General features: G+C 55.1%; 2 protein-coding genes across 4 annotated transcripts; both read left to right on the top strand.

The window, feature by feature from the left end:
* The first annotated feature begins 49 nt into the window (after positions 1-49).
* On the top strand, positions 50-3,081 carry PAGR1 (PAXIP1 associated glutamate rich protein 1). Of its 2 annotated transcripts, none has more exons than XM_045543373.1 (4): positions 50-517; positions 612-1,113; positions 1,312-1,394; positions 2,644-3,081. In XM_045543373.1, the coding sequence occupies exons 2-4, from the start codon at positions 632-634 to the stop codon at positions 2,841-2,843; spliced, it is 765 nt and encodes a 254-aa protein (XP_045399329.1). In that variant the 5' UTR covers positions 50-517; positions 612-631; the 3' UTR covers positions 2,844-3,081. The 2 variants fall into 2 exon arrangements, with proteins under 2 accessions (XP_045399329.1, XP_045399330.1); XM_045543374.1 differs by having other exon boundaries at positions 50-249.
* Positions 3,082-3,180: 99 nt separating this feature from the next.
* Positions 3,181-23,253, top strand: LOC123632754 (major vault protein). 2 transcript variants are annotated; one of them, XM_045543369.1, is made up of 15 exons: positions 3,181-3,496; positions 9,917-10,061; positions 10,248-10,443; positions 13,123-13,246; positions 13,354-13,485; positions 14,660-14,754; positions 15,053-15,289; positions 17,708-17,989; positions 18,854-19,098; positions 19,174-19,371; positions 20,246-20,632; positions 21,441-21,557; positions 21,722-21,848; positions 22,343-22,531; positions 22,967-23,253. In XM_045543369.1, exons 2-15 carry the CDS (start codon positions 9,937-9,939, stop codon positions 23,189-23,191), a joined length of 2,679 nt encoding a protein of 892 aa, XP_045399325.1. In that variant the 5' UTR covers positions 3,181-3,496; positions 9,917-9,936; the 3' UTR covers positions 23,192-23,253. The 2 variants fall into 2 exon arrangements, with proteins under 2 accessions (XP_045399325.1, XP_045399326.1); XM_045543370.1 differs by lacking the exons at positions 21,441-21,557; positions 21,722-21,848; positions 22,343-22,531; positions 22,967-23,253 and adding an exon at positions 20,891-21,434.
* Positions 23,254-23,841: the final 588 nt, after the last annotated feature.

The raw sequence follows: 23,841 nt of genomic DNA on the forward strand, positions 1-23,841 counted from the left end.
CCGCCAGGCCGGCGGTACTGTCTCTCTTCCGGCAGAACCTACTGGGTGGTATATACGCATGCGCCGTTCCGGGGGCCATCTTTGCAGCGGGCCGAATCCTGTTACGCCCAAGCGCCTATCTGCGCATGTGCAAGCCTTCCCTTGCTTTCCTCTTCCAAGTAGCTTGGAGTAGAGCGGAGCCTCCCGCGCCATTCCTGTGCGCCTGCGTAGTGTGACCCTCGCGGCCCGAGAGGCGGGTCTTAGCTCCTGGTGCGTACGGCTGCGGGGCTGACGCGGCCCGCGAGTACGAGGTCGGGGAGAGGGAGCCGCGTCCAGGTGTGGGACGGGCGGTGTGAAGGCGAGAAGAGTGGGCCCGCCTCTCTCCTTCCCCTGTTGGGCTTGGAAAGTGGTGTCTGCGGGCCCCGGGAACATCGGAGGACGGATCTCGATCTTTGGGGCGGAGCCCTTGGAGGGGACTGAGCGCCCCCTCCTGGGGACGGGCTGTCTGGCCTCGGAGACAGACCGCTGTTGGAGCCCGGTTGGTTACTGAGACGTTCCCTGACCCGCTGGGGAGCCTGATTGCTTGCGGGGAGGGACCCGGCCTAGTATTCCAGCATCTCCTGTCATCGCAGGGTCCCTTCCCTAGTGGTCTATGTCCCTTGTCCGGGGTCATGGAGACACTGCGGCCACCACGGCAGCGCCTCTGTCTGAAGAAGGGGAAGTGACCTCCGGCCTCCAAGCTCTGGCGGTGGAGGATACCGGAGGCCCCTCTGCCTCGGCCAGCAAGGCCGAGGAAGAGGGGGAAGGAGGCCAGGAGGAGACCGAGCGAGAGGGGTCCGGGGCCGGGGAGGCGCAGGGAGAAGTCCCCGGCGCTGGGGGGGAAGAGCGTGCCGCGGGAGAATCCGAGGACTGGTGCGTGCCCTGCAGCGATGAGGAGGCGGAGCTGCCGGCTGGGGGGCAGTCCTGGACGCCTCCGCCCTCGGAAATCCAGCGGCTCTATGAACTGCTGGCTGCTCGCGGAACGCTGGAGCTTCAGGCTGAGATCCTGCCCCGCCGGCCGCCCACGCCGGAGGCCCAAAGTGAAGAGGAGAGATCGGATGAGGAGCCGGAAGCCAAAGAAGAGGAAGAGGAAAAGTGAGGCACACCCTTACACCTTGTCCCTGGGGCTACTCCCCTGATACCAGAAGGAAATGGGGAGGGGAAAAGGTGGGACCCAGGAGCAAGGGGAGGGAAGGGGAGCAGAAGAGGAAGAAGTGGCAGGCTGGGGAGAAGCACCTCTGGGGGTGTTTGGGAGGGTCACTTCACCCTTCCCTTTCTGTACACTTGTCCCAGGCCACACATGCCGACAGAATTTGACTTTGATGACGAGCCAATGACACCAAAGGACTCCCTGATTGACCGGAGACGTACCCCAGGTACAAACAAGAGGGAAGAGCTGGGGGGAGGTGAAGGGCCCTTGCTCCCAGTTACCCAAAAAATAGCTCCCTTAAAGAGGCCTTTGCTTGGTACCTCAGCTGCCACACAACTTTTAGGTTCAGGAGAGAGCATTTACCCAGTGGCACCATCTTTCTGACCCAGGTTAACACTCTGTCTTCTTTTAAGGGACCATCACAGATAATTCTTTCATGTTTCCCATTCCTTTTATCATATTTTCCCCAGAAATCCAAGTCCTCCTGGTCATTCATTATTATCTAGATACACATTCCTCTACCACTATGTACATTCCCTATCCGATCCAATTTCCAACCCATATGCCTTCCTAGATTTACCCTTGGAGCGATTCTTTTTTTTTTTTTTTGAGGTGGGGTCTTGCTGTGTTGTCCAGGTTGGTCTCAAACTCCTGGGCTCAAGCAGTTCTCCCATCTCAGCCTCCTGAGTAGCTGGGATTGCAGGGGCGTGCCACCACACCCAGCTAGCCTTGGAGCCATTCTTGATTTCTCTTTCTTTTACTCCAGCATTCACACCAGCAGCAAGTCCTACTAGCTCTGCCTCCACATTTCCAAGTCCATCTGTGACTCTCCATTTGTAACACCATACCCCCATCCAAGCCACCATCTGTCTTCCCTGGACGGTTCCAGTAGCTCCTAACTGATCTCCCTGCTTCCAGTCTCAGCAATCAGAGTGAACCTTTTAAAACATAAATTATGTCACTTCTCCACTTAAAATTCTCCAAAGGATTCCATTGCTGGGAGAAGAGCATGTCATGGGAGAATCTAAGCCTCTCCTTGCCATCCCTCCGCCCCCTAGCTCTCTATACTCTTGTTTTTTACTTATTTATTTATGTGAAGATGCATGCTATATTTGAGACCCAAGCTGGTCTCAGACTCTTGGGCTCAATGATCCTCCTGCCTCAGCCTCCCAAAGTACTGGGATTGCCAGCTTGAGCCACCGTGCCTGGGCTACACTCTTCTTTGACCTGACCTCTCTGTTCCTGCCCTGGGGCCTTTGCACTTGCTCTTCCCTGGTCTTCATATGACTGGTGCCCCATAATCCAAGACCTTCACTTCTTACTCTGTGTCCCAACCCCAAACCTCAGAACCTCCAGGACAGAGGCCTGGAAACTTGTATGTTTTAACAAGCTCCCCACGTGATGAGTAAGATCCAGGGAGGTCTGGTGCACACTGCCTCAATCCCTTCCGTATCTCTTATCTTCCCCTTCTCCAGGAAGCTCAGCCCGGAGCCAGAAACGGGAGGCCCGTCTGGACAAGGTCCTCTCAGACATGAAGCGACATAAGAAGCTGGAGGAACAGATCCTTCGTACCGGGAGGGACCTCTTCAGCCTGGACTCAGAGGACCCCACCCACACCAGCCCCCCACTCCGGTCCTCGGGGAGTAGTCTTTTCCCCCGGCAGCGGAAATACTGACTGCTGCTGCTGCCTCTAGGTGTACTGTTTGTACCTGCTGGGGCCTGGGCCCTCCTTTCCTAACATAGAATGCTGGGAAACTTGGGAAGAAGAGAGAAACCCCAAGTTCCCAGCACAGCACCATGCGGGAAAGAGGGGGTATGTGTGTGTGTGACTGGTGTCTGTTGAACTTCTAATCAGAGATCTGGACTGAATTTTCTGAGTCTAAAATAAAAGATGCACAGTTATCTTCTCTTAAGAGGAGGGCCTGCAACTGGAGCCTAAACAGATTGGCCACACTTGAGAGGAGAGGCAGATTGTGCAGATTGTATTCACCCAGATTGGAAAATCAAAGCCAGAATGGGGCAAGGATGAACTGGGCGCCTGCCCCGCCCCCCGCCCCCGTTTCAGTCCCTCTGACCCTCCCGGTCCCATTCCAGCTCGGCCAGCTGGCTCTGAGGCAGAAACTCTGAGTGGATTGAGCTTTGGTGCCCTCCAGCTGCAGCAGCAGCAGCCAAGAAGAGAAAATGGGAAGCAGCTGCAGGGCCCTTTAACTACCTAAGCCCCACCCCCGGCCTGCCCGGCCCTGCCCAACCCTGCCGGGAACTGATCCCCAGTGCTGGGCAAGAGAGTTCCCCGATCCGAGGAGCCTGCAGCCAGCCACACTTGTAGATGTGAGTACGTCATACTGGCCCCCAAACTCCGAACCTGTGGCAGATCTTTGTGCCCCTCCAGGCTGTCTTGAGCTTTGGCCTGCTTTCTAGGGCCTTGTTTCTGCTGAGGCAGGAAAGAGCTCTCTCTGAGTCAGACGGGGAAGGGAGGGGTAAGAGGCTTTGCCTTGGGAGGTTTCGCTTTCCTTGTTGGAGTTTGCCGACTCTTGAAGCAAAGGCAGATGAACTCGACAACAGCACTCCCCGCCTCCAGATCTCGGGTCTCTCTCTGACTTCAGGGACCCACATCTGCAGTAAGGTGACTTGACGGCATCTGTTCACACTCCGTCTTGGAGCTCGATTGGTCCTTGCTGTGTTCACCCGCCCCCTCCTCCTGGACCCCTGGGCTCTGGCCTGTCACCTTGAGTACCTAGAATGTGACTTGTCCCCATTAAGACCTCTAAACTCTACCAACTGGTGAGGCTTTCTTACTTCCCCATCCAGGGCCGTGTGAACTGTGGGCCTTGGTGGATCACTTAAGTCATTAGAATGATCTTAAGGTAGGCTTGATTTCCAGAAGGCATAGAGTTTGGGCAAGTTTCTTTCTTTTTAGGAGAAGGAAGTGAAAAATAGGAAACTCAGTTGGACCCACCAGTCTGTGACGCTGGGGCTCTTAGAGCTGTCGCTCTGGAGTGAAGCACTTGGGGGTGGGGCATGACAGTTGAGGCCTATGTCCCCCGTGCTCTGCCACCTGCTTGAGCGGACCCCTGTGTTATGGGGAAAAGGCAGCTGTTACGTGGGATGCCAGGTTGCTCTCCGGGAAACTCCTGCTGGTTTCTGCCTTTGGCACATAGGGCACCAGGCCAGCTGTGGGGTGGGGCTCTTTGGGCAGGACAGCTTTTCATAGCCATGAGCAGGTGAGGCCCTTGAGTGAATGGCCTGGAGACAGCCTGAGGGCTCCAAGGTGACTGGGTGCTCAGGCTTCCTTGCTGGGTGCTGCCCTTCCGGGTTCTGGGGGAGCAGAGGGTGGGCGCTGGCCCAGATTATAGAAAACTCTCACCCTTGAACTGCCATGGGCACTATCTCCGGGGCAGTAACCAGCCCCATCCAGATCCTTAAGTCCTTGTTCTAAGTTCAGAGTCTTCCTGATGTTTCTGCCTGAGAAGCCACTGTCTTCTGGTTTGGGGGACCCTGCAGTCACGGTAGCCAGGGTGGAATTCTGGCTTCATCCTTTGATAACCTGTGATCCTGAGCAAGTTCCTTAACTTCTAGATTCTTATGAGGATAAAATGAGTTAATTGAGGCACTTAACACAATGCCTGGCACAGATTAAGTTCATAGTAGGAGCTGTTGTTTGGGGTCACTTGCCCAAAATACAAGTTCCAGAGTGTCTCTGCTGGACACCTCGACCCAGTGGGTCTGGGGTGAGGCCCGGGAGACAGCATGACCAGGATTCAGAATCCCAGCTGAGTCCTACGACTGGGCGAGTTTAGGAAACATTGCTGTAGATCAGGGTCCTGATGCCTGGTTCCTGGGTCGCTTCTGGTCCAGGCCATCCTTGCCTTTGATGATTGGCATTAAGTGGCAGCATCCGGGAGGGAGGATGAGCCAAGTCCTGGGCTGACAGAGCTGCTGCCCCTTCGAGGCCCCCCTCCCATCAAGTGGCCCAGTTAGCTGGAGCTCAGATAAGATTTTCTTAGGAAGAAAGCGTCACACACAAAAAGTGTTTTATGTGAGACAAAATCTCAATGTCTGTTAATCATCCCCTAAAGTGGGCAATAGTTTCCATAAACCTGGAAGCTTCCAGGTGAAAACAGGCTGTGGGCAGTTCCTGAGACTAGAATGTTTAACCTAAAACCAGTGAAGGAAAACCCTGCAAAGATGAGACGGAACTTCACGGCCTTTTCCTAAACCTGAGGTTGGCACAGGTCTGGTGGGGGCCGCATCACCAACCTCACCTCCACATCAGGCCTGCCTGGACCAGGGGCCCAGGAGTGAGGGCAGAGGGGGCTGGTTTGGCCTGGGAAGGGGGCCGGAGGAGAATGAATGAAATTCCCAGCCCTTGAGGGGTCTTCTGTAATTGGAGCTCATCTTTATTCTTCGTCTTCCCGGCTACCGTAAGAGCTCCTTTGACTTCAGGAAACAGGCTTATAGCCAGTAAAGTGACCAAGATGATGCTGACAGTGATAGAAACTGCTGGATTGACACTCCCCACTGGCTCTGAATCCTGGCTATATATTAGCATCAGAGGGAGAGCTTTTAAAAATAGCAATGCTTGGATCCCACCCCAGACCAATCAAATCAGAATTGCCAGAGGTGGGTGGCTTTAAAAAAAAAAATCTCAGGTGAGTTAAATGTTCAGCCTGGGCTGGGAGCGTCTGGTTTAGACCAGAGCTGCTCATGCTTTACTGTGCGCTCAGATTATTGGGCATCTAGTTAAAATGCTGACTGGGCTGGTAGTGGCTCTTGCCTTGTAATCCTAGCACTTTGGGAGGCTAAGGTGGGAGGATTGCTTGAGCCTAGAAGTTTGAAACCAGCCTGGGCAACATAGCAAGACCTTGTTTCTACAAAAAATAAAAATATTGGCCAAGCACTGTGGCATGTACCTACCTATAGTCCCACAGCTACTTGGGAGGCTGAAGCAGGAGGATCACTTGAGCCCAGGAGTTTGGGGCTGCAGTGAGCTATGACTGTGCCACTGTACTCCAGCTTGGGTGACAAAGTGAGATTCTGTCTCAAAAAAAAAAAAAAAAAAAGCTGATTGATTCAGCAGCTCTGGGGGGGGGCCAAGGCTCTGCATTGGCAACAAGCTTGGGTGGGGGGGTGGCATGCTGCTCACTGCTGACCACACGCAACGCGGCCACTTTGGCATTTGCTATTTAAGATTCACTGTGTCAGCCACTCAGTTGATCCTGAAGATATGTAATGATTCGTGACTCATTTGTTTATTAATTTTTGCTGTAGTGTAAATTTTACTTTTGAGTCAAGAGTCTGGAATCCAGAGCCTCTCCTCTAACTAGAGGGTGAACCCAGCTTCTGCTTGGACAGGCGGTTTAGTTCTCTCGTTATCCTCCCTCGTGGGGGGAGGGGCACGCGGGTGAGACTTTGGGTGAAAGTTGGTGGTTCTTAGAGGAGCCTCTTGACGTTTGAGGGAGCTGAGATCAGGCAAGACGGGGCATGTATACTGAGGGCTGACTAGGGCGCAGATCTCAGAAGCAGGAACTGAAGAGAGATGGTGGGTAGGTGAGTGAGTTTGGGGAATTGAGACCAAACCTGAGGGCTGGGCAGGACCTTACAGAGTTCAACACCATTCTTATCCGTTATCTTTCGAGGGCCCTGTCATATTGGAAGTAAAACTCTCTAACTGTACACATCACCTGAAAACCACCAAAGTCTAAATCTGGGACTTGTCACACACATGCTGCCTGAGTCAGATGGTTTCCCTGCTCACCTCCGCGGACGGTAGGAGTGGAAAGGCAGGACCTGTTCTAGGTGAACTTGGCAGGTCTGGGCGGAAGGCCCCTTGCGAGGGCCTGGCAGGTGCGTGGTCAGGGGGATAAAACGGGCCTGGCACTGAAGCAGGCACAGTTGGCAAGGGCTTGGCCTCAGAGCAAGGCAGGAACCCCGCCATGAGTCCCTGAGCTGGGTCCGGCTGGGGTGGCAGGTGGTGGAGAGGCCTCAGCCGAGGGGGGGCAAGGGATCATCCAACAAGGAGCCAATGGGGGCTGTTCTTGGAGGCTTGCATGGCCTTCTAGAATTGGTGTTCCCTGCGGGGCCTCAGAGCCCTGTCCATACCTCCGCCTACAGCCCGAGCCCTTCCTCTTCCCCCACCTGGTTTCCTGGCCAGGCTTCCACCCTGCAGAGAACCTGGCAAAGGGGCCACTGGAAAATGCTTCTGTTGGCTGTTGGATGCCCCTGTTTTCTGTTCTAGCCCCACAGCTGGGATGACACCACACTTGCTGTCCTCCCGACCAGTAAACAAGGGAAGGTTAAGCCAGGATGTCAGGTGGGGCAGGGAACCCCCCGGACTGGTCACACTCCCTAGTCCCTCGCAGGATGGGAAAGTTGGGCCTCAGGTGCTGCTCCCTCCTCTGCAGTGAAGCACAGAGTGCCATGAAGAGCCAGGCTCTATTCTGGGTGCCACTGTGTTAGCTCCGCCCTCACAACCTGGGGACCCGCTGTCATCCAGTCCTGTTTGGTAGATGAGGAAGCAGGTACCGGCAGGCGAAGGGATTTAAGGTGGCCCATCAGATAAGGGTTAGAGCCAGCATCTAGGCAGTCCCAGCCCTGTGGATGCTTGGAAGGGGCCCTTGTGGAGCAGCTGGGGAGTGGAGGCGAGCTGAGCATGGGGGGCAACGGGGAGGGGCAACGGGGTTGGGGGCGGGGAACAGCCAAGAGATCAGAGAGCCAACCCCTGTGTGCTCAGATGATGAAGCGGGAGCCGTGACACTAGAAAAGCCACCCTCCAACTTAAGGGACACTAACTTCTCATAAAAATGAGCAGCAGAAAAAGTATCAAGGTCAAATCCCATACAGAGCTGCAAGATAAAAACCATGAGGAGCAGAATGACATCCCTCTGGTGTGGAAAGGGGACTGGGGAAAACAGATCAAAACTGTAACTTTTTTAAATGACATGAGGCACTAAGGAAACAAGGCGTGGAAACAGCAGATCGGAGTCCTGGCGCAGGCGGTCCGTGGCGTCAGCCCCGCCCACTGAGCAGTGCTGCCTTTTGAGAAAGATGGCGCTGGACGTGCCATCAGGGCACCAGTCCCTGGTGGCACCACCCACTCGCTGTGTGGCCCTCAAGGACTCAATGTCCCCATCTGGGTCTCAACTACTTAGAACCACACTTGGCTATTTAAATTAAAATTAATTAAAATAAATGTAGTCCCTCAGAGGCTCTAGCTGCATTTCAAGTGTTGAGTAGCCACATGTGGCTGGTCCAAAGACAGCACAGGTTTCGGATCTTCCCGCCAGTGCAGGAGCCTGCTGGGCAGTACTGCGTCAGAGGGCTTTAAACGGGAGCCTGGCAGAGGACGTGAGTGCGCTGGCCCAGGTGTAAGACAGTAGGAGCGGTGGGGACTGTGGTAAGCAGGGAAGCTGTGTCCCATCTAAAGGGGCAGCTGCTTGGCTCTTGCCAATTCTGCCACACGGGAATGAGGGCCCAGTGTTGTGTTGCTGGTCTACTTCCTCAAGAGAAACAGGAACTGGGAGTTTGTAAAAACTCACAATCTCTAAACAAAAAAAAAATTGAAGTTTTACAGATCGTGTAGATCAGGTAAAGCTCTTCTCTTGGGCCTCCTCCAGCTTTGACTCTGTGTTCCGTGGCTCCTGCCTGTTCCTCCTGTGCCGAGCCACTCCCTTTGGCTTCTCACCCAGGTTGGGAGCTGAGTGGATGGTGGAGTGGATGAGGAGCCACTTCTTTCTGGTGGTGGCCTCAACAGTGTCTGGCCTGTGGCCAGAGTCTCAGAGGACGAGGTTCTGAGGTGCCTAGTAAACTTTGTTCCCTATGTTCCCTTTGTAGGACTCAAAGGGACATGTCCAAAGTCCAAGGGGTGCTGGAGGCAAGGACGGGGCTTAGGTGGGGCGTGTGACACTCCTGATCAAGCCAAGCACTGGACGAAACCACCCAGGGCCCTGAAGAAGGAAGGTGGGGCGGGAGGAATACAGTAGTCCTCTGCCTCCTTCCCCCTTCCTCTGCGCACACCCCTTCCCCCAACAGCAGGGAGTGGAGGGTGACAACAGACTGGAGAGACAATGACAATGATCTGCGGTGTTACTAATCGAGCTGATTCTGTGGGAGGTCCCTTGTCAGGGTCCGTTTCACAAGAGGTGGACTAGGTCTCAACAGTTCACCCTCAGACTGCAGGAAGCACAGGCAGCGGGGAGGGCTGCAGGCGAGGATCATGCAAATATTCTGGAGCAGTGGGCTGACTTTTGAATGCAGCCGGGTCCTCAGCATGCCCCGACACGAAGCTGTCTGCTCCCCTGCTCCGGAGGAGCCAGAGCGCCTGAGAGCTGCACCGTCCCACGGTGTGCTGCTCAAGGCCGCACTGCTGCCTCCGTGGGCTCCCCTGCTCTGCCAGCTCAGTGTGTTTCTACACCTTAGGGACCCAGAACGCTGTGATCTAAAGCCCTTTCCAGGGCTGCAGGCAGTTTAGGGGGAGGTAGTTGATGGGAGTGAGGGAAAGGAATTGCCAAGGAACCCTGAACTTGACTTATGTGCCTAACTGCTGCCAGCAGTTCCTGGCAGAAGTGAGGTGTAGATGGGCCGCGTCCTCCTGGGTGGGAAGAAGGAAGGGAGAGGCGGGCATGCACAGGGGAGGGTGCGGTAATCTGAGCTGGGGAAGAAGCCACCGTACCCCACCCGCAGCCGCCTTGTCCCAGGCCCTGCACTCACCTGTGTGTCCTCTCCCTCACCTGCCTGTCATCCCCTGGTTAGCCCTGGGCTTGGGAGTCACCATGGCAACTGAAGAGTCCATCATCCGCATCCCCCCCTACCACTACATCCACGTGCTGGACCAGAACAGCAACGTGTCCCGTGTGGAGGTCGGACCAAAGACCTACATCCGGCAGGACAATGAGAGGTGGGTGTGGGGCCTGGGCCATGGGACCTGTTCCTCTGCTGGCATGATCGTCCTCCTCCTCCCTGCTCCCAGGCAGGAGTGGCCCTCGCTCAGGCAACAGGGAGGTTTCTCTTGCATTTGTTGCCTCCTTTGGGAGTGGAGTCCTGGGTCCCCTGGGTCCTCACACCTCTTCTCATTCTCCAACAGGGTCCTGTTTGCTCCCGTGCGCATGGTGACCGTGCCCCCACGCCATTACTGCACAGTGGCCAACCCTGTGTCCCGGGATGCCCAGGGCTCAGTGCTGTTAGACATCACAGGGCAAGTACGACTTCGCCATGCTGACCTGGAAATCCGGCTGGCCCAGGAGCCCTTCCCCCTGTACCCAGGAGAGGTGCTGGAAAAGGTACTGGCCTCCTGTGTCCCACCTTGCCTGTCCTTGTCCCAGGGCTCTGTGCTGCCTTTTGAAGGGAAAACAGATGGGGCAGTGGGACGGTGTGGGGAGGGGCGTTTGCTAGCTCCCACCAGTAGCAGAATTGACTCATTGCCCCTCCACTCACATGTGCCCCAAGCAGGCTTGCCCCTCTTCTGAGAACTATCTGTCCCTCCCACCACCTGGTCTCCCAGGCTCGGGAGCCTGCCAGAAGCACCCAGACAGTCTGGCATTAAATGAGTCGTGCCAAGGTTAGCCACTTCATGCACTTGGTGCCGGCCCCTGGTGGGCAGTGCCAAAGCAGCAGTGGACAAGAATCATGGATTGATTAAAACACTGACCCTTAAGGAATCTGAGTGAAGAGTGTATATGGATTCTTTGTGCTATGTTGTAACTTTTCTGTGTGAAACTGTCAAATGAAAGGTTTCTTTTTTTTTTAATCCATATCCAGGTGGTACCTAAATCCCCCTGTGGATGGCTGGGTGGAGAGTGGTTGGGACCAGTGTTTAAAAGCTCCCCAGGGCTGACAGTCAAAGCCTTCCTCATCCCTGCCTTGCTTCAGCCTCAACTTCCCAGCAGACCCAGCCCACGTGCCCTTCTTGACTTCAACTCTGGCCCTGCTGCCTCTGTTCTGGTTCAGCCCCTGCCCAGTGCGAGGCCCACTGTGGACACCATTATTCTCCGCTGGCCCCTCTGAGCCTGGACTCCAGCTGCTGCCGCCTCCTCCTCCCTCCTCTGTGAGGGTCCCAGTTTTCTCTCCCATCAGGTTCTCTTCTTGTTTTTTTTCTCTGACCCTGACCAGACCTTATCATTTTAACACTTCTCACACCCTCTGTGCCCTTGTCCTCAACCAGGGTTACTGTCAGCGTTGATTTTTGAGGGTTGTTGTTCTGGTTCTTCAGCTCTTTGCTTGGAAAAATTGCAAGCAGGGCTGGTGTGACTGAGTGATGACAGACACTTAGCACTTCCACACAGCAGCTTTTATTGCAGGCTTTCAGTGTGCAGAGTGAAAGTGCATTTCCTGAGGGGAAATGGGTCTGTCTCTATGAGTGGAGAAGACCCTGGGGTTTTTACCACACTTCTGCTTCTATGTCTTCACCTTACGATATGCTAAATGGTAGGCAGAATAGTCATTATTTTCCTGGGAAAAGGGTGGAGAGTTCTTAGAGCTAAGGGCCCTCCCCAATTTTATCCTTATAGGGTAACTTCCGGGGTTGTCATGACATTTGCAAACTGTCATGGCGCTGGTGGGTGTGATTTTTACTATGCTAATGTATGTTACTGGGGAAAAGGTTACCTTTGGACGTGAGCTCCTAGTTTCTATGCATGATCCTGGCCAGGAAAAGTCCCTAACCTTAAGTTCCTGCTGTTTCGGGTTTGGTTCTAGATGCTCATTGGCCTCCTCTTTTCCTGTGCTTAGTGCTGCCAACCTGCACTTGATCCTAATGTTACCTCCCACCTACACTTTCCATTCTCTTACCCTGGAAGGGTTAGAACAACCTCACCTGAGAGGAGAGAGCTGCCACCATAATGGGGTTACGAGCAACTAGTAGCTTAAGTGGTTCATCCCAACCCAGCCCTGGCGAGCAGCTGTCTTCCTTTCTAACCCGCTTCCTCTTCCTTGGTTCCGTCACTTCAAAATATTTATTGTTCTTGGCTGTCTTCCTATTTTCTGCCCCTCTCATTCTTGAACAACTTGGTCACCTACTTAGTTCAAAATTGAAGCCACCTGGCAGGATGCGTGTCTGCGTCCCATCCCTGTTCCCTGGTACCTACCCTCAGCTCCTTTCTACCTACGGAGCCTTGAGGAGATTGCCCTTCCACCACCTCTTGACACCTTGTTCCTCCCCTGTCACTTCTCTCTCCTTTCTGTCTTTAACTTCTCCACTACCAATGCCTTTCTCTCGGCCAGCAGACGTGCCCTGTTTCTTCCATGCTTTTCTGGCCTTAAAGGTTTACCCGTATAAGCTTTCACTTTAAAGAACACATTCATGGGGCTGTAAAGTCCCCTCTCTGACCTCCACCACCAATGCCTTCCCTCCGTTCCCCAGAGGCTACCATGCTGCACATCTTCATTGCCAGTGTATGGATTTCATTTATCTATTTATTTAGAGACATGATCTTACTCTGTCGCCCATGCGGGAGTGCAGCAGCATGATCACAGCTCACTGTAACCTCCAACTCCTGGCCTCGAGGGATCCTCCCACCTCAGCCTCCCAAAGTGCTGGGGCTACAGCTGTGAGCCAAAGCACCCGGCCTCACCCACATGCTTGTACTTCCCAGAGAGACCCAGTGCACACTAGGCCGGGAAATATTCACTTATTCAGCTTGCCAGATACCTCTACCTCTCCCACCGAGCCCTCTACCCATTTTCCCTGCTAGTAGGTTACCAGCTCTGAGCAGCTCCCAAGCCCTTTCTGCAGAGGAAGGGGTGTATTGGCCCATCAGTGATGGCATCCTCTTGCTTGCTCAATTCCGTCCCTAGTTCTTCAGAACAGATGGTCTTGGGACCACCCCTGCCTTGCACGTTCCCGGCGTCTTATTTTGGGACATGTAAGGATTGATGCCATGGACTCTGACTTCCAGAGTGTCAGGGTTGACCCTTGGGGTCACAGCACTGAATGACCCATGTCCCCCGTTCTTCTCCACTAGGACATCACCCCCCTGCAGGTGGTCCTTCCCAACACCGCCCTCCATCTTAAGGCGTTGCTGGATTTTGAGGATAAGGATGGAGACAAGGTGGTGGCAGGAGACGAATGGCTATTTGAGGGACCTGGTAAGTGCTCTCTCCACTGGGCTGAGCCGGGTCAGGGGTTTCCTGCCTTCCCACCACAGCCCTGATGTCTTCTGACCTTCGGCCTCCACTACGCCCCCCCTGCCCAGGCACCTACATCCCCCGGAAGGAGGTGGAGGTTGTGCAGATCATTCAGGCCACGGTCATCAGGCAGAACCAGGCTCTGCGGCTGAGGGCCCGAAAGGAGTGCTGGGACCGGGATGGCAAGGAGAGGGTGACAGGTGGGGTCACCAAGGGGCACTGGTAGTGGGTGGGCAGGACGGACCTCCACTGCAGAGGAAATAGAGGAAGGCCGGGTGGGGGGTAAGCCACTGGTAGCCAGCGGAGGCGCTTCCCTAGTATCTCCTGAAAGCTGTTAAGGCTGCCCACTACCTCCTCCCCACCCCACCCTCCTGCTGCTGCTCCCCAGGCCCCTACCCGTCTGTGACTGTGACCATGCTGCCTGGCTTTTCCTTCCCCTACCTTCACCATGAGCTGTAGGCAGCAGCTGTGTCGTATCTGGTTCTGGATCAACAAAGCAGATGTTCAAATATAATTAACATATGCAATGTTTACTCTGTGCCAGGTGTGGTTCAAAATGCTTTGCAAGCTGGGCACAGTGGCTCAGGCCTGTAATCCCAGAACTTTGGGAGGCCGAGATGGGAGGATCACTTGAGCTCAGGAGTTCAAGGCCAGCCTGGACAACATAGCAAGACTGCATCTCTAAAAAAAAAAAAAAATCAGCCAAGTGAAGTGGTACCTGCCTGTAGTACCAGCTACTAGGGAAGCTGAGGCAGGAGGATCACTTAAGCCCAGGAGTTGTAGGTTGCAGTGAGCTGTGATTACACCACTGCACTCTAGCTCTGGTGACAGAGCGAGCCCCTGTCTCAAAAAAAAAAAAAAAAAAATGCTTTGCAAATGGTAATTTATGTGGCCTTCAAACAGCCTCGAGGTACTACTATCCCCATTTTCCATATGACAAAACTGAGGCACAGAACTCTGGTTGCTTGCCCTGGCTGTGCGGCCAGACAAGGCAAAGCTGGGACTTGCACCCAGGCACTCTGGCTTCTTCAGTAAACCAATGGACATCTACAACTCTAATAGACACTTCCAGTGCCCATTTTAGGGAAAGGACAAAAGTTGGTCTTTGGAGCTTAGAGAAGACATAGCAAGGTGTTGGCATAGCAGCAACTTGTGTATCTCGGACAGGCTTTTTTATTCTCTTTAGGAAGGGACTATTTTTCCTCTGGCCTCAAAGGATTGAATACAAGGACTTCTGTCGGGCTCTGGAACGTGGAGGCAGTGGCAGATCTTTACCTACAAAGTCCTGCTGGTCCCTCTTGTCTAGGCTGCGGGCAGGGGTGGCTGGGAAGCAGGCTGGGTGACTTAGAACTCTTACCTCCCACTCCGGCCTAGGAGAAGAATGGCTGGTCACCGCGGTGGGGGCATATCTCCCAGCAGTGTTTGAGGAGGTTCTGGATTTGGTGGATGCTGTGGTCCTCACAGAAAAGGTTTGTGCCCTGGGGGTGTGGGTTATGGGACCTGGGGCCAGGGAGCACTTGGGGTGCAGAGAATGGCAGTGGACAAGATGAGAGTGAAAGAGAAGCCGTGTTTCTGGGGTCACTCAAAAAATTAATTCAGAGGTCAGATCATGTGAGTATTCTGGGTCATCTGAATGGGTTAAAAAGTCCTCCTGTGTTGGTAGAAAGTGTCATTCAGACCTGGGAGCATTTAGTGGCCAGTGGGGCTCCTAGACCCCCTGAGGAAGTTAAAGGTAGGTTGCTCAACACCAAACACCTCACTCTGCAGACCGCCCTGCACCTCCGGGCTCGGCAAAACTTCCGAGACACGAGGGGAGTGGCCCGCCGCACTGGGGAGGAGTGGCTGGTGACCGTGCAGGACACTGAGGCCCACGTGCCCGACGTCCACGAGGAGGTGCTGGGGGTCGTGCCCATCACCACCCTGGGCCCCCGCAACTACTGTGTGATTCTCGACCCTGTTGGACCGGATGGCAAGAACCTGCTGGGGCAAAAGCGTGTGGTCAAGGTGAGCCCCTCCTGTCCCCTGGAAGCCTGCCCTGGGGGCAAGTGCCCTTGAGTGGCATGAGACCCTCTGGACTCTCTCCCTTTTCTCCTTCCATGCCAGGTATGTGTTCTAGAAGCACCCTCTGTCCCTTTGCACATGTAGTTCTTTATGCCTGAAACACTGTCCCGTCTGACTCCCGGGCAGCCTCTGACTTACCCCTTGGACTTCAAGTTCCATGCTGCCTGTTCTGGGAAAGCCCCCGGCCTTCCCCGCACCCCAGGAGGCTGAAACGCTCTCTTACAGTCATGCGTCATTTGACCATGGGGATCTGTTCTGAGAAGTGGTCATCAGGCAATTTTGTCACAGTGTGAACGTTGTAGAGTGTTCTTGCACAAACGTACATAGCCTCACCTTCTCTTAATACTTCCCTAGGCCAGATGGTGTGGCCTGTGGCCCCTGGACTGCAAACCTGTGCAGCATGTCACTGTACTGAGTACTTAGGCAATTGTCACTGCACTGAGTACTTAGGTAATTGGAACACAGTGGTGAGAATTTGTGTATTGAAACATAGAAAAGGTACAGTAAAAGTAGGATGTAAAGCTCCATTCTAATCTTATGGGACCACTGTCATTGACTGAAATGTCATTACGTGATGCATGATTGCATGTCACATTTCCTGGTGGAAACTTTGTCATCTTTCATGAAACAAATCTCTTGGTTTACCCTCACCATCCCCTACATAATACCTTGTCTGAACTATACGTGCCAATACCAGGGGTTGGCAAACTTTCTGTAAAAGACCAAATAGTAGATATTTTGGGCCTGGTGAGTCACACAGCTTCTGTTAAAACTATTCAACTCTGCTGCTGTATCATTGGAGCAGCACAGACTGTATGTAAACTCATGAGAGAGCTTCCGCATCCTGGAAAGTTTTATTTGCAAAAACAGGAGGCAGAAAATGTAGAAACAACCCAAATGTCTATCAGTTGATGCATGGATAAAAAATTGTGACATATCCATAAAATGGAATATCATTCAGTTGTAAAAAGAAATGAAGTTATTATACATGCTACAGCATCAATGAACCTTGAAAACATTATGCTAAGTGAAAGAAGCCAGGCGTGAAAGACTGCGTGTTGTATGAGTCCATTTATATGCATTGTCCAGCACAGGTGAATTCCTAGAGAGAGGAAATAGACTAGTGGTTAGTGGGGTGGGCGGGGAGTAGCAGTAACTTCCACTGAATAAGGGATTTCTTTTCAGGGTGATTAAAATATTCTAGACTTGGCCAGGCACAGTAGCTCACACCTGTAATCCTAGCACTCTGGGAAGCTGAGGTGGGAAGATTGCTTGGGCTCAGGAGTTCGAGACCAGCCTGAGCAAGAGCGAGACTCCGTCCCTACTAAAAAATGGAAAGAAATTAGCTGGACAACTAAAAATCTATATAGAAAAAATTAGCCGGGCATGGTGGCGCATACCTGTAGTCCCAGTTACTCTGGAGGCTGAGGCAGAAGGATTGCTTGAGCCCAGGAGTCTGAGGTTGCTGTGAGCTAGGCGGATGCCACAGCACTCTAGCCCGGGCAACAGAATGAGACTCTGTCTCCCAAAAAAAAAATAAAATAAAAATATTCTAGACTTATGTAGTAGTTATCGTTAGACAGATAACTTAGAATATGCTAAGATGACTTGTATATTCCAAATGGGTAAATTTTATATATAGATTATCTCAATAAAAATATATATTAAAAAAGGTGGCAGGCCAGATTTGGTTGAAAGATCAGAGTTTGCCAACCCCTGGATTACACCATCCTGAGAAAACAAAGCATGGGAGAAATGAAGAGGAATAATAGATTAGTTTTTAACTATTTAGCTTGTGAGGATGTAGGTCCTGACAGTTTACAGAATCTTGCAAGGATATGTTTGACCAGAGGAGATTCTGCACGCATTTGCATAGAGCCTCGGAATGTCCAAATAACACTTCACGGTATTATAATGTGGGAGTGGGGTGTGCTTTTTGGTTTTTTTGTTTGTTTGTTTGAGACAGGATCTTGCTCTGTTGGCTAGGGTGGAGTGCAGTGGTGCATTCATAGCTCACAGCAACCTCAAACTCCTGGGCTCAAGTGATTCTCCTGCCTCAGCCTCCCGAGTAGCTGGAACTACAGGGTGTGCCACAATGCCTAGCTAATTTTAAAAAATTTTTTTTATAGAGACAGGGTCTTGCTATGTTGTTCAGGCTGGTCTCGAACTCCTGGGCTCAAAAGATCCTCTCACCTTGGCCTCCTGAAGTGCTGGGATCACAGGCATGAGCCCTGGTTGGGAGTGTGTTTTTTGGGTTCCTGTCCTTGACACACACCGAGACAGCATGGGGATGGGCAGGTGGCTCAGAAGCACCTGCAACCGCAAGCACCGATGACTGCTAACCCCACGTCTCTCCACTAGGGAGAGAAGTCTTTTTTCCTCCAGCCAGGGGAGAGGCTGGAACGAGGCATCCAAGATGTATATGTGCTGTCAGAGCAGCAGGGGCTGCTGCTGAGGGCCCTGCAGCCCCTGGAGGAGGGGGAGGATGAGGAGAGGGTCTCACGCCAGGCCGGGGACTGCTGGCTCATCCGCGGGCCCCTGGAGTATGTGCCATCCGCCAAGGTGGAGGTGGTTGAAGAGCGTCAGGCCATCCCTCTGGACGAGAACGAAGGCATCTACGTGCAGGACGTCAAGACCGGAAAGGTAATGGCCAGGGGGTGGGCAGTGCTGTGCTGGGGGGCTGCGGTGGCAGCTTCCTCTGAGCGAGCAGGGAGATGCTGGTGGGGAGCCGTGCGAGGCAGAGGCTGGGGAGGGACTCCAGCGTCGGGGTGGGCCGGCTGGTGGGTCTGAGGGCATTCCATGAAGTATTTGCCATCCCTTTGTCTTAAATATCTAATGTCAAATTTTGGAAACTACCACGGAGAAGATGAGCCAAGTTTTAGGGCGGGGACCGCGCCCCACTGCAGGTCCGGCCCGCAGCATAACGGTCCGACTGGGTAGCCTAGGAACGTTAAGAACCTCCTCCCCCACGCCCGTATCCTGGTGGAATGTTTCCTTTTGGTACTAAAACCTAAAACCTTGACCTCAGTTTGACCTAGGGCCACATCCCCAGCCTCTTTTCTAAGAATCCAGCCTTAGAGGCACAGCTCTGAACCCTGGCCGGTGTTAGTATATACTACCTGCTTCCTAGGATTGAGTCTGTCCCCATGATGCCCTCCAAGCTGCCCCATGAAGGATGATTCTAGAAGGAGTAACATGGAGCACTTACTATTATGCCAAGGGCTGTTCTTTGAACTAGACACGTGAAATGTCATCCATCCCTTGAGCCCACGAGGTAGCCACTATCGTGTCCATTTGACGGATGAGGAGGCCGGAGCCGGAGGGTCAAATAGCTTGCCAGGACGCCAGAGCTAGCGACGGCAAACACGAGCCTGAGCCAGCCTCTGGCAGAGACCACGCTCACCCTCGGTGCTGCGCCTCCCTGAGACCGGCTCTGCCTCAGGAGCGCCGGGTGGGTCTCCCCCTCCGGCCCTCGCTGGCAAGGGCCCTCCTTGTCCTCGTCTCAAGGTGCGCGCTGTCATCGGAAGCACCTACATGCTGACCCAGGACGAAGTCCTGTGGGAGAAGGAGCTGCCTCCCGGGGTGGAGGAGCTGCTGAACAAGGGGCAGGACCCGCTGGCGGACAGGGGTGAGAAGGACACGGCCAAGGCCTCCCGGCCCTCTGCTCCCCGGAACAGGACCCGCGTGGTCAGCTACCGCGTGCCCCACAACGCCGCGGTGCAGGTGTACGACTACAGGGAGAAGAGAGCTCGGTGAGGGCCGGCCGGCCGGGCGGCTGCTGCGGGAGGGCCCTGCGAGGGCCACCGCTCACTCCGCTCTCCCTGCAGCGTGATCTTTGGGCCCGAGCTGGTGTCGCTGGGGCCCGAGGAGCAGTTCACAGTGCTGTCTCTCTCAGCCGGGCGGCCCAAGCGCCCGCACGCCCGCCGCGCGCTCTGCCTGCTGCTCGGGCCCGACTTCTTCACGGATGTCTTCACCGTGGAGACGGCGGACCACGCCAGGCTGCAGCTGCAGCTCGCCTACAACTGGTACCGGGGCGTCGGGAGGGTGCCTGTGGGGCAGAGCGGCGCCTCCTAGGGTGCTGGCTCCTCCTGCTCCAGGGCGGGACGCCTGACCTGATGCCGCGGTCGCCAGGGGACCCGGGAGTTCACCTACAGCCAGGGAAGGTGTGGGTTCGCATCCTGCGGCCCGGGCACCACCCAGCAAGCGCCCAGCGTGTGTCCTGCCGGAGGCTTAACTGCAGTGGGATTGAAAGGTCAATGAGACAGTGTGAGAAGGTGGCGGGACTGCTCGGTCTGCATCCCAGCCCTGCTGTTTGCAGGCTGTGCTTTCCTCAGTTTCCCCATCTGTAAAATGAGGGTGGCAGCATTACCTACCTCACAGGGCTGCTGAAAGGATGCAGCAAGAATTAGAACAGTGCCCCATACGGCTGGAGTGCAGTGGCAGGTGTGAGAGTCAGGTGAGAAACACTCAACTCCCAAGCACACATCTCTCACCTCTTGGCTGAGAGGAGCCAGTAACGTGACGAGGGCAGACGGTGTGCTGACACTTCCCAGGCACGACTGCGTGACAGTTAAGAGCAGACCCTAGAGCCAGCTGCCTGGGTTTAGCTTCCTGGCTTGCCACGAATGGTGTGACCTCGTGTAAGTTACTGAACCTGTCTGGACCTCTACTTCCCCGTCTGTACGATGGGGACAAAGCACAGTCCTGTCTCCCAGAGTGGCTGAGAGGACTATGGGAGGATGTGCTAAGTTTCTTGAGACCTTACCAGGCACAAATCAGCATTCTTTTTTGTAAGAGGCCCTACCCAGCCAGAGAGTGGGCAATGAGGTCCTTCCCAAAGAGGGAGTTGCTGTTTCCTTCGGGAAACAGCTTCCTCATTCTGGGCCTCTTTGCTCACAGGCACTTTGAGCTGAGTGACCGGAAGGATCCCCAAGAGACGGCCAAGCTCTTCTCAGTGCCTGACTTTGTGGGTGACGCCTGCAAGGCCATTGCGTCCCGGGTTCGGGGCGCTGTGGCCTCTGTCACCTTTGATGACTTCCATAAGAACTCGGCCCGCATCATTCGCACTGCTGTCTTTGGCTTTGAGACCTCGGAGGCCAAGGGCCCGGGCAGCATGGCTCTGCCCAGGGCCCGGGACCAGGCCGTCTTCCCCCAGAGCGGGCTGGTGGTCAGCAGTGTGGACGTCCAGTCGGTGGAGCCCGTGGACCAGAGGACCCGGGACGCGCTGCAGCGCAGCGTCCAGCTGGCCATCGAGATCACCACCAACTCCCAGGAGGCCGCGGCCAAGTGAGTGAAGCCGGGGGCCCGGCTACCCACAGTGTCCCCTGAGGCCAGACCTCTCCAGAGTCCCCATCTCAGCCACTGCCAGGACCTGGATGACATGGTGTCCCGTCATGGTCTGCCTGCTGCCATCCTTGCCCCCAGGGATCTATCCTCTGCCCAGCAGATAGGACGACCCACTTAAAGTGTGAATCAGATGCCACCCCTCCTCCTGTGGCTTCATACCTTGTGACAAGACCTAAACTCCTTTCTGTGGCCTTCCAGGCACTCTGGGGTCCAGCTTGGCCTCCCCAGAGCCCGCTTCCCAGCCTTCCCGCTAGCTGATACGTTCCAGCCCCGCGACTCCCTCTGCACAGCTCGCTCCCGCCTGCCGCGGTTCCTGCTGCCCAGAAAGCTCTTCCTGGAGAGCTCCCTTCAGAGCAGGCTTCTCCTCTGGCCTCGGCCCAAAGGTCATGTCCTTGGAGAGCTCTCTTCTTTCTCCCCAAACTGCGTAACATCCTCTTTGCCCCAGTCACCCATTTTTCTACCTTCAGGCTGCTTGTCACTGTCTGAAATTGAAATCCTCTGCGTGCGTGTTTCCTCCCCGCTGGAAGGCGAGTTGCGTGAGAGCAGGACCACAGTCACGCCGGCGTTCCCGGGCCCGGGACCGCGCTCGGCCTGTGGCACACGTGCTGTTCTGGGTCGAGCTGCACGTTGAGTGCTTCCAGGGGCCAGGATCTCTCAGGGGCACCTGATAGGTCGCAGTCCCTGCCGTTGGCACCCCTGTTCCCTCTGGCCCCATGCCAGCGCCTTACCTGTGCCCCCTCTTTGCTAGGCACGAGGCTCAGAGACTGGAGCAAGAAGCCCGTGGCCGGCTTGAGAGGCAGAAGATCTTGGACCAGTCGGAAGCTGAGAAAGCTCGCAGGGAGCTCTTGGAGCTGGAGGCTCTGAGGTGGGGCGAGCACGAGAGGGAAAGGCTGGGAGGGCCGGGCGCTGGGAAGGCAGCTGGTGGAGTGGGGCGTGAGCGTGGGCACAAAAGCTGCTGCTGCAAAACTGAAGGCTGCAGGAGGGCTGGGCTTGCTCCTGGGTCTCACCTGACTCTGCCTCCTCCTGCAGCATGGCCGTGGAGAGCACGGGGACCGCCAAGGCAGAGGCCGAGTCCCGCGCAGAGGCCGCACGGATTGAGGGAGAAGGCTCAGTGTTGCAGGCCAAGCTGAAAGCACAGGCCTTGGCCATTGAGACGGTGAGCAGGGGCAAGCTGGCGGCCTTGGGGCCGGCCAGGCCTGGCCATTCGCCGCAGTCCTTGAGGCGGAGTAGAATACCAGGCACCCTTACATAAGGCCCTATTCAAGTACCTAGTGGTTTACAAAGTCCTTTCACCTATAGCAACTGGTTTACCACATTCCTCGAAGGTAAGGACGTCACACGCAGCCCACAGCTGGCTGCTCCTGTTGGCCACCTCGGCGCCAGGCACTGCATGTGCTTTCCGGGCATGACCTTAGATCCCATCAAGGTCGCTGTCTCCATTTCACAGATGAGGGACTGAGGCCCAGGTTAAGGAGCTCCCATGAGTCGTTAGAGAAGCAGTGGCATGGCCAGGATTCACTCCTAACTGACTCGAGTTTACAATGCCACCCCTTCTCCCTCAGCTCCCTCAGGCCTGCTGGCCAGGGTGACTTGCTGGACAGTTCCCAGGGGCCACATGCTCTAAAAAATGCTGGGTGTTCCTCCTTCCAGGAGGCTGAGCTCCAGCGGGTGCAGAAAGTACGAGAGATGGAACTGGTCTATGCCCGGGCCCAGCTGGAGCTGGAGGTGAGCAAGGCCCAGCAGCTGGCCGAGGTGGAGGTGAAGAAGTTCAAGCAGATGACGGAGGCCCTGGGCCCCAGTACCATCAGGGACCTTGCTGTGGCTGGGCCAGAGATGCAGGTGAGTGAGGAGCAGGCAGGAGGGAAGGGGGAGTTGGTCTTGGGACCAGCCTTGGAACCAAGAAGGCAGAGCCAGGAGGGCACACACAACATCTGGAAAGCTGCTGGGGGTTCAGGGGTGAGGGGAGTGAACTATCCCTGTGCCACGTGGCATTCAAGCAGTGTCCTGCTGCATCCACATCAGGCACTGTGCTAGATGCAGTAGTGAACTGGAGTTCCAGGAGGAGTCAGCAAACAGATGGGGCATCCGTGTGTGACAAGTGCTTTGAAGGAAGTCAAGTAGAGTAGTCAGATGAAGGGGAGGTGACACTGCAAGCCAGTTGGTTTAAGGAGAGTCACCGTGAAGCCTGGCTCCCTAGAGAGGCAGCCGAGGAGATGAGAGGAATGACCAGGGTCTGCCCTGTCCTCTTACCTTCTTCCTCCTCACTCCCTCCAGGTAAAACTGCTCCAGTCCCTGGGCCTGAAATCAACCCTCATCACCGACGGCTCCACTCCCATCAACCTCTTCAACACGGCCCTGGGGCTGCTAGGGCAGGGGTCTGAGGCCCCCCTGGCCAGAAAGGCGGCTGCTGGGCCTGGCCCCCGGGAGGGCTTGACTCCCCAGGCCTTCCCTGCCCCTCAAGTTCCCGGGGACAACCCCATTATGCCTGTACTGCACTGATCCCTGACAAATGCAATGGATGTTTCTAGGCATTTAAATAAACCCTTTTCTACTTATCTGAAGTCTGAGTCACAAAGGAGCTTAATGGCGGTGGCAGGGGGTACGCTGAAACCTTGTGGTAGTGAGTGGAGACGACTCTCATCTGTAAAGGGAGAGGACTAACCAAAGTCACGCCAGTAGGGACGTGGCCCCCCGGCCTTGCCCACTGAGCCAGCTGTCCTTTTGGCACCCAGCCGCCCTAGGGCTGCAGAGGGGAGATGATGCCCAGGTAGGTGGGAGGACAGGGCTGCCTGGCCAGCCCCTCTGCAATGGCTCCTGCAGTAGCAACATCTCCCTGCCAGATCCTCCAGGAGCCCAGCTTGGCCAGGAAGTTCTGGAACTTTCACCCTGGCTGTTCCCGTTGCCCAGAAAGCTCTTCCTTGAGGGCTGTGTTCAAGGTGGGCTCCTCTTCTTGGCTTCTCGCCCTCCGCAACAGCAGGCGCGTCCCCGTGTCCTGGGCTCCCTTCAGCACCAACTGTGGCGGCGCCAGTGGGTGTGCCCAGCCTGCACCCTGTACTCTGCGCTTGTCCCTCCGCAGATGGGGGTGTGTCAGGTTGGGGAGGACTCTGCCCAGGGCAGTAGGAACTGAAGTGCCCCCTTGGGCTTCTGTT

The sequence above is a fragment of the Lemur catta genome, chromosome 2, assembly GCF_020740605.2.
Source record: "Lemur catta isolate mLemCat1 chromosome 2, mLemCat1.pri, whole genome shotgun sequence".
NCBI classification, from domain to species: Eukaryota; Metazoa; Chordata; class Mammalia; order Primates; family Lemuridae; genus Lemur; species Lemur catta.

What these genes read in the sequence shown, in the direction of transcription:
- LOC123632754 (XM_045543369.1), top strand. Translation starts at nt 9,937, where the DNA reads ATGGCAACTGAAGAGTCCATCATCCGCATCCCCCCCTACCACTACATC. An exon ending in TCCCAGGAGGCCGCGGCCAA is followed by an intron (nt 20,633 to 21,440) that starts GTGAGTGAAGCC and finishes CCTCTTTGCTAG; the next exon opens with GCACGAGGCTCAGAGACTGG. An exon ending in TGGCTGGGCCAGAGATGCAG is followed by an intron (nt 22,532 to 22,966) that starts GTGAGTGAGGAG and finishes CACTCCCTCCAG; the next exon opens with GTAAAACTGCTCCAGTCCCT.
- PAGR1 (XM_045543373.1), top strand. Translation starts at nt 632, where the DNA reads ATGTCCCTTGTCCGGGGTCATGGAGACACTGCGGCCACCACGGCAGCG. An exon ending in AAAGAAGAGGAAGAGGAAAA is followed by an intron (nt 1,114 to 1,311) that starts GTGAGGCACACC and finishes CACTTGTCCCAG; the next exon opens with GCCACACATGCCGACAGAAT. An exon ending in TGACCGGAGACGTACCCCAG is followed by an intron (nt 1,395 to 2,643) that starts GTACAAACAAGA and finishes CCCCTTCTCCAG; the next exon opens with GAAGCTCAGCCCGGAGCCAG.